This window comes from Semicossyphus pulcher, unplaced genomic scaffold (genome assembly GCF_022749685.1).
Source record: "Semicossyphus pulcher isolate SPU_LCO1_2020_fin unplaced genomic scaffold, fSemPul1.0.p SCAF_10, whole genome shotgun sequence".
In the NCBI taxonomy this organism is placed as follows: Eukaryota; Metazoa; Chordata; class Actinopteri; order Labriformes; family Labridae; genus Semicossyphus; species Semicossyphus pulcher.
The window spans coordinates 7,023,897-7,040,981 of NW_027211604.1; the positions used below are offsets into that span (position 1 = coordinate 7,023,897).

The window sequence follows — 17,085 nt, forward strand, 5'->3', positions numbered from 1 at the left end:
ACAATATGTTACAAGGGTTACACAGTGTTTCCTCAAAAGATAACCCCTAACTCCTCTGTTGTAACTGCTTAGGATCTAGTCACGGACTGCCTCGTAAATGACCCCAGGGGCCACTTCTCCTCAACCCTCCTCCCCAATCAGTCCTGACACTCTGCTGCTTTGTAAAGAAAAATCAATGAGCAGAATCAAGCCATCACTCTTTTTCGGTCAGGAAGAGAAAAAAAAAGCAAAGGAAAGCCAAGACTGTGTCTGTATCCTGCTTCTGCTCAGGACGGTGCTGCAGTCCTCAGGCAGAAGAGCCCCTGCACAATCGAGAAAGACTAGACTGTCAAAACACACACGCACACACACACGGACGGGCACAGATACTCATCCTGAATACACGTGAACACGTAGGCACATTGTGCAGAGCGAATGAGCTAAGAGTAAATTCTTCCAAATTTTCAAAGAGTGAGCTGTTCTTAATATTTACACCGCCTGCAAAGGCTTGTGACAGGATTCCCCTCTCCAAGGTCAAAGAGGAGCCCCACATTAAGCTTTAATGGTAACAGTTAAATGCTCCATAGGGCACAGCCAATAACAAGCATTCATCACAGTGACCAACCGACGGCCCGGCGCGTCATCCTCTGTAAGTCTTAACTGATAAGGATCCCATTAATTTGTTTTCTCTTGGTTTCTGTCAGCAGAGCTTTCCATCAGCCCGCAATTACCTCTGCTTTTTATGTCCTTCTCAGTCACTGTCTACAAACGCACGTCTTCGACAAAGCCCCTCACGTGCACGCATTAAACGTCCGCACGCTACAAAAAGCATGCTAACAGGGTTCTTTATTATCTGTTGCTGTCCCCCTTGCAGCACATCCCCGGCTCTCCTGTGGGGAGGCGTCGCTCTCTCTCATTTTAAAGAAAACTCTACGTGTGGTTGCCAAGGGGTTTATCACTCTGCCAGTGTGACGCTGACATGTCTGTTTCAACCGTTCTGCTGGAAACCTCAGAAAGATGCTGCAGAATATACCCTTTACACAGTGCTTCTCCTCTGGAGACTCAGAGCATCCCTGCACTCCACCATCATAATGCTACATTCTCGCCCTTCTCTCCTTATGAATATGGTTTCCTGGTATAAAATGTTTATCTTCCGTCTAAATGGAAAAGGATCAATGCTGAATGGATTTGCAGCATCCTCAGAGTAGCATCATGCAGGCGCCGGATCCACAGAGCACTTCCTGCTATAGATGGTAGCTGGTCCTGAGCTAGCGAGCAAACAGGTAGGCAGACCGGTAATGGATAAAAAGGAACATTAGTCCTCCGTCTTGTCAGCACTTCCCCGCTACTTAGCACCACTCTAAAACCACACCTCGCCTCTTAATGGAGACTACTCTGATTTCATTCATTTTCTAATGTTGTAATGTAATGAGATAATATATACAGGAGAAGACGCTGCGCTCAAACAGACAGTCGAACTATGTGGCAGACTTCACCCCAAGACTTCATGTGGACAAAAGTTGGATCTTTTAGTCAAGAAGTTTTGTTGTGACGCAGATTATCTTTTTTATCAGATTATCTGTAGATTTATTTTCCTGTCTCGACTTTAGTTTAGCCTACATGCTCCTCACAGTTTCTTTGAGGCCAAGGTATGGTCTTGATCAACAATCCAACAAGACTTTTCAGCCATGCTCGTATCTCTGTAAGAGTGTACGTAAGTGTAGCAATGCTTTACGCTAAAACATGCTACTAGGCTTGCTAATATGCTTCCCAATGAGATAGTCATCGTCAAAGCTTTCAAAGCGGGGTACACACTACAAGATAACCGGGATGATTTTGGGCCTGATTTCTCCCTTCAGACAATCGTAAGCAAAGTCCCGATGTTTTGACGGCTCTAAAGATAACCTCTCCAGGTGTTCCTGTAGTGTGAGGGATGTTACGGGTGACTTTACTTCCCCAGATCTGATCGGAAGGCTCCGATATCCTGTTGTGTGGGGGGAACCCGGACGTCAGCCGAGCACACAGTCTGTGGATTGTCACGTGGAATGAAACTATAGCCAACGGGGAGCATAAAGTAACATGTCCAGCCCATGTTCACGCCGTCTCCTCCACTTCATCCACAGTTTGTTCTTTTTTCTTCCTGAATTTTCAGTAAAAAGTCCAAAAACTATCATCGCCAATTCTTCCTGCCTGTCGTCCACCATGTTTGTTTACTCTAAAGTCTTGTTTGAGATTTTGGGAGATTTCCAGTTTTGGACTCTGGTTGTTTGCGAATGAATCCGTCAGTGTGTGTTGTGCTGTTTGGCGTAATCGTTGCTCTGCACACTCTATAGGAGCAAAACTGTTAAATCTATTTTAGTGTGGGCCAGGCATTAGGGGGTGTTCAAACCTGCTATTATCCATGTGTCCTTGGTGATCCGATCACAAATGGACAGCTCTGGACAGCATCCGATCATTTCAAAATAAATCACCATGTTCAGACCGGTACAGACTCCCGTTTTTTCCCGTTTATTTTAAGATCAACTCACTGAATTCTCGAAAAAAGCTGCTTGGGCCAGACCAAAAATGCACCGCAGACGGAACGCGCCAGAGACGGATCCTGTGGGATCGAGGGGTAATGCCCCCTAAATGCGTCTTCAGTGACCACTCGTGATCACTCACTTTCCTGCTCTGTATGCAAATAAAGACGAGCCTCATTCACCTTCCTCAGACATTAAAAAACATATAACAAAAAAACTGTGATGCAGACTCGCAGCACAGAGAGGGGTTGAGCTAGAGAGCTTAGCAGCCATGCTAACAGTAGCTACTTAGCACAAAGCACAGCTGAGGCTGATTTGATAATCAACAGAGAGAAAAAGATGCTGCTAGCATGGCTCAGAGGATTCATGTTGCATTGTTATAAAAGCTTAAATCTAACATGTGAGCTTTATATGACAATTCATCAATAATCACGTATTTGACAGCTGTTTTTCCAAATTGATCATTTCAGGACGATGTGTTAGATATTTTGGCTAACTCTGTCCTTGCACTCCTCTAGAAATATGTGCAGCATTGCTACATGCTAATTATTTGGGTGTTTATTACGAAATAAAACTATAAAAATGTATCAAATAATGTTTTGTTTTGAAATCCATGCAGGTCAGTGTCTACGACTTCTGATGATGAGATTCTGACTTTTGAAGAACTACTTCAATGAATTAGAAAAAAAGTAGCCGAAGGGAAAAAGCGCTTTTTAGGTTACAACATCTTTCCCATCTGCCCCAGTAGTGAAGCCTGCCGGTAGGTTGACTGTCACATGCTGTAATGGGCCACTGGTCAGTGAAATTCATTGGCGTAAACAGGAACATTTAGCTCGCGTTGTCCCAGTACTGTGTGACCTAACGCAGCTCCATCTCTCAGTCAACAGCGTTTCTGTTCGGTTCAGTGAGCTGGTGGCCAGAGCGCAAGCTGTCTCCCGTCCCTGTCCATTTCCTCAGAGCAGTAAACCAGATGAAGCTGCAGTATGTCAAGTCTATGGTGGCCTGTCTGCTTGACAAGGTGTCAGACACAGCTTTGGTTCAACCCTCCTGCATGCAGGCAGCGGCTTCCAGCACATGCAGTCGTGTCCTGCTGCTCTCCATCTCTGCTACTGTGCCCCCCCCTCCCGCCCCCAGCTCCATCCCTGCCTCCACTGTCCTGCCTCCTGAAATATGGTTTTTAATAAAGAGCACGGTAAATGGCTGCTCTAGCGGCAATAAAAATGAAGGATCTTAGGCCCTTGGCTGAGGAGTGTCTTGAGGAAATAGGAATGCGGTGAGACAGTGCTCTTGCCTAGCAGCCTGGCCGCACAGCAGAGTTAGGGAGGAACAGCCACTGTAGGAACGGAGCGAGGGTGAGATAATAAGGCAGTGAAAAAATGCTCTTAAATCCACAAGAACATTTGTGTTATTTACATTATTCTAACAAGAAGAATTCATTCGAGTTGTCGAAGGCTACATAGTGGTCTGGTGAGGAAGGGCAAGAAGCCTATTTGCATTCAGAACAGTGACCCCTTCTACCGCCATCTGCATAAAGATGGAGCAGCGAGGAGAGGAGAAGAGGCAGGGATGATTTCAGGGAGGAGAGAGCACGAGGGGTGAACAGATGCAGAAAGAAAAAAAAAGAGAGCTTTGAATTTTCTTTTGTCCGAAGAATAAAGCAGCGAACATGTTCAGTGAGAGTATTTCAGGTCTGAAACAGATCATATCAGACAGGGACAGGACTTAAGGTAGAATGGGAGGATAATAGGATAATTCATAATGTTGTACTTTGGAGATTAAATGGGTTGAAATTAAGTTGTGCGGGCCAGATCTGGCTCCAAAACATTTTTGATCTGGGCCGCGTACGATTCTGTGCTGCCAATTCATTTTGGCCCACCTACATCCGCCATGAGTGGGAATGCAGCTGCCTGCTGCCAAACAACAGCACAACACAGCCCTGACATGCTCCCTTTGAACGTGACGGAGCATCACGCATGGGTACCAGGTGAGCGAGCTAACCTGCTAGCTACAACAGCTGTTGCACCAGAATCTGTAAGCAGCTCTGTTCGGCTGAATTAAGGCAAAGTGGTGCTTTGAGCTAAATGCTAGGTAAGAATGCTAGCAGGCGCTAACTCAAAATACCACAATGCTAATTAGGCAGGTACAATGTTTACCGTGTGTACCATCTTAGTTTAGCATATAAGCATGCTGAAAACTGCTAGTTAGAGGTAAACACAGAATAAAGCTGGCTTTAGTTTTGCAAGTATTTGGCCAGAAACCAATGTTTCACCGGAAGACTGCATTAAAGGAAGAGCTTAAAAGCTACCACAAATGGGGATATGGAACCCTGTCAAAAAAAAATAAAACAAAACAACTAATGAAAATCCGTCCAAAACTTGGAGAAATCTAATTTAAAACCACAAATGTACCCTTATTGTGCACGAAGTCGGAGGGTCATCAAAATGATTAAAATATATCATCAAAGGACGGTTCAGGATGGATGAAGAGCATACAAAGCACTTCCACATCCACGTACAGCGCCGCACACTTCTCCCACTTGGCTGCATGTTTCTGTTTGCGATGCTGGAATAAAACATGTTGCTGCTTTTAGTTGGCGCAGGCTTTAGACAAACTTTACAAAGAAAAACTTCTGCCAGACGCCGGATGCTGCAAAAACAAACCAGATCCAGACGAGTGACGAGACAGATTTCTTGGAAGAAGCTCTTCACTTTTATTAGCACTAGTGTATGATGCCATTTTGACATTTTACAAGTGTATGAACAGAACTATCGCATTAGTATGAACCATAGACTGTATAAAAAGATGGACAACATGACAGCTCCCTAAAAGTGAAGCCAAACCCTCTCTATCGCCCCCTGCTGACTGGCTGCAGTATAGGTCATAAAGCCCGCCTCCTCCATGTTAACAGATGGGACATGAGTCAAACTATACATTCATTATAGTTAGCTCTTATCATGTTGATTTATATCCAAGTAATTAGTTATTTGATGCTGTAAAAAGGATGATTGACAGCTCTGTTGACAAATACGGCTCCTGCAGCCGACCTGTTCCGGATTAGCAGAGGAGGAACGGCGAGAGGAGACGTAACTAAAACCATCACTACAGAGCAGATGGAGACGCGTTGTCTATCTATATATAGCCATTGGTATGAACTATGGGAGCTAAGAGAAGGGGCGGTGAATTCATACCAAATTAGCCAATTAAAGCATCCCTCTCAGCTGTTATTAAATGTTTTTGCTAAATACAGATGATACAGATTTCCATGGTGATCCATCCTGCAGTGGTTGAGACATTTCACTTAAAAATGGTTTTCTGCTGGTGAAGCAAGAGGGAAAAGTAAGTCCGGGGATTTACCAAGCCGAGGGTGATCTATCCTCTTGGTATCACACACATTTTCCATCCAGCAGTGGTTTCGGTCAGGGCATCAGCATCCCCGGAGATGTGGAAGCTAGAGTGGCTAAAAGCTAAAGCTGAAGCTGAAGGCAGACGAGCTGAAGAACGGTGGGAGACAAAATACTTCTTGGCATGTTTTGTGCCATCTGGAAGACTCTGTGAGATATTTGAAGAAACAACCAGTTACATCTCCAACGATAGGACTGCACCGCGGTTTAAAATACATTCTGACTTTGATGTTTTGTGGGTCATCTTTAAGCTTAAAATATGCTTTAAAAATGAACACTGAACACTGCCAATCAAATCTAACAAAACAACACGCACACGCCTTCTCCCTGAACTTTGACTTTGTTGTTTATTAAGTCATGAACATTGAATGTCAAAGCATGAGACTTCAGATTTGAAGCTAAGTTTTCAAGGGCTTTAAAGCCGCTACTTCTGACATATTCATAAGTCTACACCATGTAAAGTATTTGCGGGGACTGTGACAGCAGTTACAAGCAAAATGCAGCGTGTTTGATTTCAGGGGCACTTTATTCTCCTTCACTCTCCACTCCTCCCTCACACACGAGGCAAAACATTTCCTTGGGGACGGCATCAGCCTTGTGTAAGCAGTGACCCCTGACAATAAGTGACAGATTCTGACAAGCAGACAGGCCTACATGTAAAATCAGTCTCACTCATTTGCACACCTTCTCCTCTGGGAATGACACGGGAGACTCGGCGTCCTGCCTGCGAGAACGTGATATACAGTATGTACTACACAGCATGCATACTGTAACTACAGAGCTGTTAGTCTAACACCGTCTGTACACTTTCCTTTATTTTTAGAGGAGTTAAATACACCTGACAGTCGTTCTTCCCTCATCTCTTGTTCACAGCATCTCTGCTGCTCTAGTTCCAACAATAGTACTGGATATTTTCCACCAGCATTTAATCTGTTTCCATCTTTTTGTTGGGCCATGGGAGAACAATAAACAGGTACTCTGCACCACTGACACATCCAGCTAAGTGGGTTATGGTTTCAGCTTTACTGTTAAAACACAACAATGACTGTTAATGAGCAGCAGCGATGCATAAACATGTGTTTTCTCACTCTCATGTAAGTCTCAGGTGAGCCCATTAATTATAGACTTTTTTATCATTAACCTCGCTCACTACCATCAGCAGCATATGCTTTGCCTCCGAAGTTACACTTTGATCCTGCGTTCTTTTACCTGCCCATCTGCCTTCTCAAACGCTCTCCACTGGATCGTTAATGCAAAAAGTACACCCAGAAAGCCCATGAAGAGGTGGAGGTTTCGCTTTATGGTGATCTTCTATTTTTGACTAATTTCGCCCCTCGAGGCCCGAACGAGGCTTTGGAATTTTATTTGCTATATTTTCTCCTACTGCAAGATTCGAGTCGAACCTTAGCAACCACAGTGCAACATCCACGCAATACAAACCTGAGGAGCAAGCAACAATCCTGGCACGCCATTAAAGTGGCATGTGCAATCCTCCTTATTGGTCCCTGAGGTTCACAAAAACACATGCCAACAACGCTAAAAACACGGGTAATTACAGCTCTTTGTTTCTTAGCTCGATACAAACCACCAAACGGATGATGTGGCCTTGCTCAGGTTGTTTGCAGGGCATAAAATCCTGTCTGCGAGTCATGGCAGAAAGGGTTTAATCAGTTCTATTCACTAACAATGCATGTAAGATGATGGAAACGTTAGTCCTCACTGAAAGGATGAAAATATGAAGGTGAGTCCGAGCTTTCAATATGCAACTTTTTTCTGATGTTTATACCTCCAATCGTAGAAAAAACAGCTGGCTACGAGGGCTGCACGATAAGAATAAAAGGGATTTATACCAGTTAAATGCAGCATGTTAATTACCAATCATACTTTTTATTATTTGGGACTTTTAAGTCTGTTTTCTCGTGACAAAACAAAACCCCTCTCCTACCTTTACCCCATTTGCACCCGCATGAAAATGTTGAGAGTTCAGGAGGTTCCACGTTCCTTTATCAACAAATACAAACAGACCTGTGGGCTGCAGTTGTGTTATTTATATGGTACGTCATCTATCATTTCTAACAGTGTTTAAATGTATGTTTAATCAGCCCTGTGACGGTAACTTTTTGAAACTAAAGCTCACAGTATCCTACTTCCTGTCGGCACACACAAACTCATTCCGTTTGCGCGCTGCAGGTGCAGCCGCTAAAAGTACACACTCTGTGGCACGTCCGCTCTGTGAACTGTCCGTTTATGTAGCCACAGCGTTAACCAGCACCGGGACGAGGTGTCATTGATAACGGCAATACACTCACTTATAAGACGCTTCACGTAACGGAGCGTCTGCCCCGATCATCCTGCCGACATGAGCTGTGACGGCAGCAGCGTCACGTGCTTGTCAACAGTTTACAGGCAGGTGACAAACAGACTCTGCTGCACAGCGGTCAGTTCACGCTGCACTAATGTGATATCAGACGGACTTTTTCTGTAATAAGTCGTGGAAAATGAGAAACTGGTGAGTTTTCCTTTTGCAACAAGCAACAACAAAGTACCAGCTTGACGTGTTTCACTTAATTTGCTTCACTTTCGCACGTTCTGCGATGGGACTACTGCACATGTGCACATCACAATTGTGATTGCCAAATGATATATCGTGCAGCCCTGCTAGCTATACTGTTTTGGTTTGATCTTCCTGCTCATTGACCAACACTATCACTGAATTCATGGGCCATTAAATGCTCCACAAACGTGTTGCAGTCATGTTAGTGATTGCACTATTAGTGTCTGGGCTTTCTGACAGCCAGCTTTGACACAGTTAACTTACACAGTAAGTAATATTAAAATATAATGTTCATGCTTGGTTTGATCCTATTAGCGTTAGTCATGCTAGAATGTAGCATGTCCCTATGTGGCTAATTAGAACAAAAAGCTCCTTGATAGAAGAACACGTTCTGTATTAGTTTTGAATATTTAATAAAATGTTAATATTCATTAATTATGAGCAATAAAAGTTAAGTGTAATAATTAACAGAGCACTAGCACAAGAAAGATTGAGGATGTGATCTTTGCTGCAGTATGTAAATCTAGAAACTGATGAGACTCTTTAACCAATAATAATTAAGACTGACATTAATACAGGGCCGGGAGATTTTCACAAAATATGTCTGGTAATCTCCTGTGTGTCTTTTGACTCAAGTCAGGGCTCTTCTTCTACTGAATATAAACCTGACAAACTGAGAACAATCACAACGAATATTCTGACACAATCCTGACACAAGTGTCACATCTGAAATGGATTTGAAAAGCACGTCGTGACACAAACAAGTCTTTTCTCTCAGTTTGATGCAAAGAGGCAGATCAAGGTATTTTACCCTTATAATGACAAGGGCCCGCTGTGGCTCAGTGGTAGAGTCGGTCGTCACCCAAACGGTAGGCTGGCGGTTCGATCCCTGACTGCTTCAGTCTACATGTCGAAGTGTCCTTGGGAAAGACACTGAACCAAATTGCTGAATGTAGTTAGATCCTGATTGGAGATTGGCCAATTGTAGCCTTTGCATCAGTGTGTGTGTATGTGTGAAAGGGTGAATGCAGCATGTAGTGTAAAAGCTCTATGAGTGGTCAGAAGACTAGATAAGCACAGTCCATCCAAAGTACAGTCTATTTACCATTTGTCTTACCCATTATAAATGCAATGAAAACTCTAAAGCTTTTTTGCTTAGTGGGAAAGGCTACAATCCGGCTCCGATCAGCATTGATGGGAACACAAAACCTGTGTCGATACGCTAATCTCCGCCCCCTTTCCGGCGCGATGCTATGCTACATCGATAACTTCTGCGACTCCTTGTCATCTCAGCTAAAAATTTCGCCCGTCTCGGTCCGAGCAGCGCTCGAATATCGTTCTAAATTTGTCTGCACCAAGTTTAATAAACAAACTGAATGAGCAATAGATACAATAAAGACCCAACCACTGTAACATCTTCACTGTTTACTAACCCTGTCTCTGGCGCGTTTTTGACGCAGCAGAAAAGAAACCAAAAGGAGTATACTTCACTGGCAATTGGAAAAGAGACAATCGGCATCTATAAGTGGGTCTGAAAAACCTGCGTCGGCGCGCTAATTTTGTTGGGAAAGTATCTAGCATAAGAGTTGTGTCTCACTCACCGTCTTCAGTGGGTACGTAGATGTTGAGGTAAAGGCAGTCCTCACTCTGGTTCTGAACGTAGGTCGCTGCAGCGTCCAGGTTGTCAGTGAACCACACCGGCAGCATGATCTCAGGTAAAACCCCGTGCACATTCTGGGGACACACTGGCGCAAACTGGGTGGCGTTGCGGATCTCTTGCCAGGACCCTGGAGCTTCGGGAGGCTGGAAGCGGCGCTCGCCTATAGGTGCTGTGGCATATGGCACGCCTAAGTACTGTTCCACAGGACCCAGGATCTCATTGTTGAGCTCCTTCCTGATCCCGCGTATCTTCCCGTAGCCCGTGGATACTATGGGGTGTTTCAGGTCAACACGCTGGCATGTGGAAAGAGTGAGGTGTAGCACGAGTCCCAGTAGCCACAGCAGACAGTGATTAGCGACCTGCTGAGAGGTATAATGACGCTTCCCACCATAGCCCTGGTGGCTGGCAGCATTGAGAGGAAAAAACAACATGTCCAAAATAAAGGCTCTCTTAGTCATATCACTTCAGGACGGGTGTGGACGAGGATCACAAACTCAGTGGGATATAGGGGATAACAAAGGAAAAAAAGAGGATCTGTGGACGGGGACAGGTTAAAAGTTCTCTTATGGTGACATTGTGAGGCCGAGGGACAGGTAGCATTCTCAGGTAGACGCTGTGGTCTCATCCGCCTTCCTCTTCGGATCTCCTGATGGGTCCTGAGCTGCAGTCAGGGAGCCAATTACACCTGGAAGACACATAGAGGTAGAAGTCAGTATGTGTGAATGGATGTGCTCTTTAAGTCCTGTCAGGGTGTTTAAAAAGGCACAGGAGGACAACATGGTTAAAGTGATTTTACCGAAGATGAAGAGTCTGCTCACTTAAAAAAGAAGGAATAATGACACTTGACTGCAGAAGACTCCTCTGTGGTACATTTATATTACCCCCAGGCTACAGTCTGATATTCTGTCTGCTACAGCGGACACCCAGAGTTATATCTGTAATATGATGTGATTTAGCGGCCTCCAATATAATTGATTTAACCTGGCAATATTGATGTCAGCGAGAATTTCACCTCCTATGGTTTTGTTCTTCACTAAGATTTAATCACATTGTGTAACAGCGCTGTTAATGTTGGAATTACTCAGAATAAGTAGTGAGTCTGCACACTCCATGCTCAGAGCCAGCAGTGAGCAAACACTGAGCAACAGTGATGTATTCTAAGTCGGAATAGTCGATGCATAAGTCATGAAGTTCTGCAAGTTATTTGTTTCTATTTTGTGGTCACACGGTGTCCAGAATTGTGTAGTTATGTAATGTTTCCAGACATTATATGACATAACCATGTTTCTGTAAGTTTTCATCTGTCACTGCAGCATGGAAAATGTCTCAGTTTCTGCAAAGGCTGCCACATGTCGTCCAGGCTAACTCATTTGTTTACCTTATATGGTGTTTGCATATTATACTTAAATGTGAAGGATATCATTATTAGCCATGCTAGCAGCTTGGCTCTTTTTATGGCAATGACAATCTGTCTGGTCTTTCTTTTTTCAAAGTTCAAGTTTTTAAATAATCTCGAAGATCTCAGTTTCGTTCTCTTTGGCAATAAACGGTAATTACAGGAGCACACTTCCCAGATATCCAGACAGTGTTGCATGTGTGACGTCCACGGTTGGTTCCGGTTGTAACTCTTGATTTTCCTCGCTGACGGTCGCTTTCCTTTTTAGACTGTTTGCTTCATCTGAGCGTCGAGTTTGTTTCTTTTTCTTTGGATTTTCACTTCTTGTTGAAGTTGTATCTGTAGTCATCGATCTTTTCTTTGTTAGTTCAGCCATAGTAGATTACTGTTTACTCGCAGCACTTGCAGAGACTGGAAAAGCAGCCGCTTAGCTCCGCCTACCCTCTCTGGCAGACCAACCACTGCTGGGTGATGGAAAACGCGTCACTAACTGGGCGCCACACCCAGTCCATAATAATACTATATACTGCAAATGCAAAGGCTTTCATCAGTGGGCCATAGGCTCAATCGCCATTGTGTTACCTCATTCAGCGATAGATAGAGACTCAACAGACATTTATTTACATGAAAATCTTCAAGATTATTACTTTAACTTTGTTTTTTTGCCATTTTGCCTTTATTTGATAGGACAGCTGCAGAGAGACAGGAAATATGGCGAGAAGAGAGCGGGGGATGACATGCAGCAAAGGACCGAGGGTGGGAGCCGAACTGGCGGCCGCTGCGTCAAGGACTGTGGCCTATAAGGGGCGCCTGCTCTACCGACTGAGCTAAAGCAGCTCTGTGCAAGATTTTGGTTCTAACTGAATTATTTTAACAACTACAAAGCACCACTTTGCAAAAGTACAACCTCACAGAGCTGCTAGCTTAGCTAAAGACTCTTCGTTGATTGCATTGTCAATCTTTACACACAATCTGAGTGACATTTGTAGACTGCATTTTATTACTACTTGTCTCCCGTCTGGCTGGACCCTTTGCTTCCCAAAGGCTCTGTTTGAATCAGTGACTGTTTAGAGTGAAACGTGTATTTAAAGTGTATTCAGAAAAACATGAACTTGTTGGTTTACAGAAGAGAGAACAGAAGCCTACAATGAGCATGAAGACAAGCTAAGTACCGAAGGATATTTGATCTTGTTGCAAAAACTTAATGTTCAGTCCAAAGGGAACTTTTTCAATGACCATGTAGCAATGTGGCCTCTGCTTCCTACATTCATCTTGCAGATAATTACAGCTCTTTGCAGTGCAAAATAACACTTGTCTTGTTATCAACTTGAATCCACAGAGAACCCACAATAAATAAAAGCCTGTTCACACATCGCTGTGAGGACGGAACAAGCAAAGCCTTTTGCCTCTTTGCCCCTTTCAGCCATCTACTCTGTGTCAGAGTTAGCCTTTCCCTCTCAACTCAGTTCAGTTGGTTCTTGCTTCCACATCATTACAGATGAATGGGCAGTGCTTATCTCACTCTGGCTTTGGGAGACGGAGCCGTTTAGGTGTGATAAAGGCTTTATGTGGCGCTAACCGTTGGTTGAATGCCACCTCATCCCTCCACCCTCAACCCTGCAAAATCCACACTGCACTTACAGCAAGCAGACACAAGAAGTGACAGCGAAGTACAGCAGGAGGGTGGCGTGCGGTATCACAGGATATTCAAAGTGAGTGATGCGAGTGCTCCTCTGCTTCATGTGGATAAAACAAGAACAAGTTGTGTGGAAAAATACTCAGTTCATTAAAGCCCTCTGAGTGACTCCATCTCATGACACTGTGTGGGGAGGAGGTGAGAAGTGTAAGGACACCCTGAATCCTCATCAAGAAAGTTAGTGTGCATGCATAGTGAAGCTGAAAACACAATTTAAGATTAATGTGAATTATACACACTGCATGAGTCGTGTTGCCTTGATGTGCTGTCGTAAATGACTCAGTTTGAGGGGTAAGAGTTCGTGATTCGGAGAAGCCTTATGTCTTATTTACCCGGAAGAGTACATTTAAAGGAACAGTTCGACAGTCTGGGAAGTGTGCTCGTTGAGAGTTAGAAGATGGAGAACGATGCCGCTCTCAGGTCTGTCTGTTACACATTCTTGTGGCAGTTAGCTTAGCTTAGAATCAGGAGGAAATAGCTAGCTGTGTTCAAAGGTAACAAGATTCACCTACAGGCACCACCTAACAGCGTCCTAACAGTAAGTTATGTGTGGGACTATTTCTTAGCTAGCTTGTCGTCTCTATGAGGACGCCGGAAAACCAACGGAGACACCAGGATGTCAATGTCCTTGGCCAAAAGTCACACACATAATCCCTACAAAGTTGTTTACATTATATTATTACATAAATTAGATATAACCTGTTAAAAAGTGAGCATTAGATGTGCTTTTAAGAACCTTTTTCACCTTAAGACAGAGCCATGCTAGCTGTTTTCTCCTGTCTCCTGTCTTAATGCTAAGTGAAAAGAAGCTAACAGACTGCTGGCTTCATAATCTATTTAACAGACCATAATGAGATTGGAATTGATTTTCAAGCTTCAAATTACATACAGTCAAAACTGGAACTGTGGAAAACTGAAAATGATTCAGACACAAAGACTGAAGAACGACGACAACCACACATAGATGACTATTTAATAAACAAGATAGCGATAGAGAACGCTGAGAAGCCATGGGCCAAAACCGACATAAAATATTATCTTGAAAAGATTTATAAAGATGCTTACGTTTTAAAAACATACTAGAATCACATTACTTTATATGAAATCATATATTATAGTATTACAGAAAGAGAATGTACTTTGGAAAGCTAAACAGTAGCTGCGTCCCAATTCAGGGCTGCATCCTTCGAAGGACGTCTTTCAAGGCCGATTGAATCACAGCAGCGCGTCAAAGGCTGTCCCATTTTGAAGGCTCCTTCGGATGCGGCCAACAAATGCGTCCTCCTTTTCCCGAGCCGCAAAGGATCCATCAGATGCATCCTTCTCAGACCCAATGTATCCCGTGATTCATTGCGCGCCAATTCAGACGAGATGGCGGACTCTTTAAGGGTTGAGGAATACACTTTTAAATGTAAATGTTTTTGGTTTCAACTCAGTCCAATAGCTAGAGATACAATTGCTAAAAGTAACGAAAGTAAAATAAAAGGTTATGTGACGTTAGTTATGATAGCTAGTTTGCCAGCTAGCTACCTGTTGCTAGGCGACAGGAGAGGCATTTGGTGACGCAAGGATAAAGGGCGGGAACAGCTGATGACGCTACAAATGACCCATCCTTTGTAGCCGGTGTCCTTTGAAGGATGCAGCCCCTGAATTGAGACACAGCTTGTGATACATGATCATTCCGATTTACGGTTATCCAGATAATAGAAATCTTATATTTCACCACACAGAGCTGCTGCCACTGCTTACATTTGCAATGGTTACAAACCAATGTTGATTTTAAAGCAGCCATCTGTGCTCGTATTCTGTAAATGTGACTCAACGTACAGCACAAGCCCAAGGTCAGAGCTCCTCTAATATGCACAGTATTTCCAGGGATGCACACAATCCTTGCTGACTGGGAAAGCATAGGTGTGTGTTAAGTGTCTGCGGCCTGTCAGATTGTTCTCTGTAATGCTTGCCTCGCTGCATGTACAAGCAATGATGTACACACACATGCGTGAAACCCAGCGAGGCATCCGATGCTGCGTGTGAGCGGAGATTCGAAGGTAAGCAAAAATGTGTTCTCGGCCTCTCACGTGTGACTTACGAGCGGTAGTACTCTAACATCCCTAACATCTGTTCACGTCAACCATCCGTGAGCTGGAAATGCATCGAGCATGCATCTCCACACATAAAGAGGGATAAATTGACGCACAAATCACCAGGCTGATTTCACCTGTTCTGTATAAGAGGCAGCCCTGTCAGCTGCAGCTGTTTGAGAGGGTATTTTTCAGGATGTATCTTTAAAACGGTATGGTCAGAGTAGTTTTGTAAAAACTTTCACAGAATGGTGGTGTTGGGGAAAATGCCTTGGGATTTTATCTGGCTTTGTCCCCCGCTTTGACTGTTAAAAAATACATGCACTACTTCAGCTGTCAAGACGCTCTCCTCTGCTAGTCAACATCTGGAGATGACAAGCAGCTTAGCAAGCCAGAAGCAGCGTGCTGAGTTTTTGACTAAACTTGAGCATCTGCTACGTCCTGTCAGTGTTCTTTGAAAAAAGGGACCATTTAATTAAAAATAAAACGAAGCTCTGATGGCTGTTGTTGTATTCTCCTGCAACTGAAATGTCCATATACACCAATCTATTGTCTGTATGCAGTGATATCTGTTAGGAAAGATCAGCCCCTTTTGCATTTGGTAAGTAAGTCAACGTTTTTGATGCAAATCCACCTTGCATGTTTTTTTGCCACGGCTTTTGCTGCACCACGCTGTTACAGTTAATGGTATGATACAGGGGTCTTTCTCTTTCCTAAAAACCTGGGAAATAACTGATTTGAGGGCAACCTTAACGTTGGAAGGTGCAACATAAATCTGTCTACCTCAAAGCAGTCAAAGAGCCAACTCAGAGTCCCACACTACCACATCACTTAAGCTAGGCTAGCTCTGTTAGTCACTGCTCTCCGAGGTTACTCAGGGTTAGAGGTATAGTCATATTTTCCAGTTTAAAGGTAAAAGCTTTACATTTTGTGAATAAATATGAATAATATTAATATCCGTACATGTAAGATGCCAGCACATTAAATATGAAGCTACAGCCAACGTATTTAGCTTAGCAGGAATACTAGGCAACAGGGAATAGTTTTCTAAAGCTGACTAATTATCACAAATATCTCATTTGTTAAATTTATACAAAAACAGACTAATGAATGTTATTTTTATGTGTTTTTGAGGCAGATTTTCTAAACCTTCGGAGACAGCCAGGCTAGCTGTTCCCTCTGTTTCAAGTATTTATTATGCTAGGCTAAGTTGGGCTTTACAGGCAGAGAGAGAGATACCAGTCTTCTCATCTTAATCTCACCAATAAAGAATATGAGCTCATTTAACTTTAAGGGCTGAACATTTAGGGCTTTGGATCTATTATGGTCTTAACGGTTTTAAAGTTTGGAAAAGAACTGATTTCAGGTTTTTTATCACCTGATGATAGCAAACACAAGTAGCATGTTGCTAGCAGACGTTAGTCAGAGTTAGCAAATTGTCAGCAACACGGCAAAATCCAATCAGTAAAATGGCACAGTGTACAGCATGCAAGGCTTTAGTTTCAAAGAGCAGCACTGGTGTTGATATAAAGTAAAGATGGCTATTATCTCATCTTTAAAATATATGTTTCCATTGTTTTTACCGGCACCTGGTTGTAATACCGCCGGTTCTACCACCAGATGGTGGCAGTAGCGCATCTGAAAGCTTCCGCCAGATTAAATTACAAAAGATGTGGCAAAGTGACATTCAGAACTGGAGAAAAGAGAGACTTCAGCAGCCGTCAAAGATTTCTGTGTGGAACTCCTTCGAAAAAATAAACGAAAATGAGGTCAAGTGCAAACGTCGGCAGGTAAAACTA

General features: G+C 43.5%; 1 protein-coding gene across 1 annotated transcript in view; it reads right to left on the reverse strand.

Annotated features, from left to right (window-relative positions):
* The window catches only part of nlgn2b (neuroligin 2b), a 77,318-nt gene that overhangs the window by 35,622 nt on the left and 24,611 nt on the right, over positions 1–17,085 (reverse strand). Inside the window, exon 2 of the mRNA XM_069666644.1 lies at positions 10,055–10,798. Within this exon, the coding sequence (XP_069522745.1) occupies positions 10,055–10,571 (517 nt within the window). The 5' untranslated portion in view covers positions 10,572–10,798. The remainder of the gene's footprint in view (positions 1–10,054; positions 10,799–17,085) is intronic.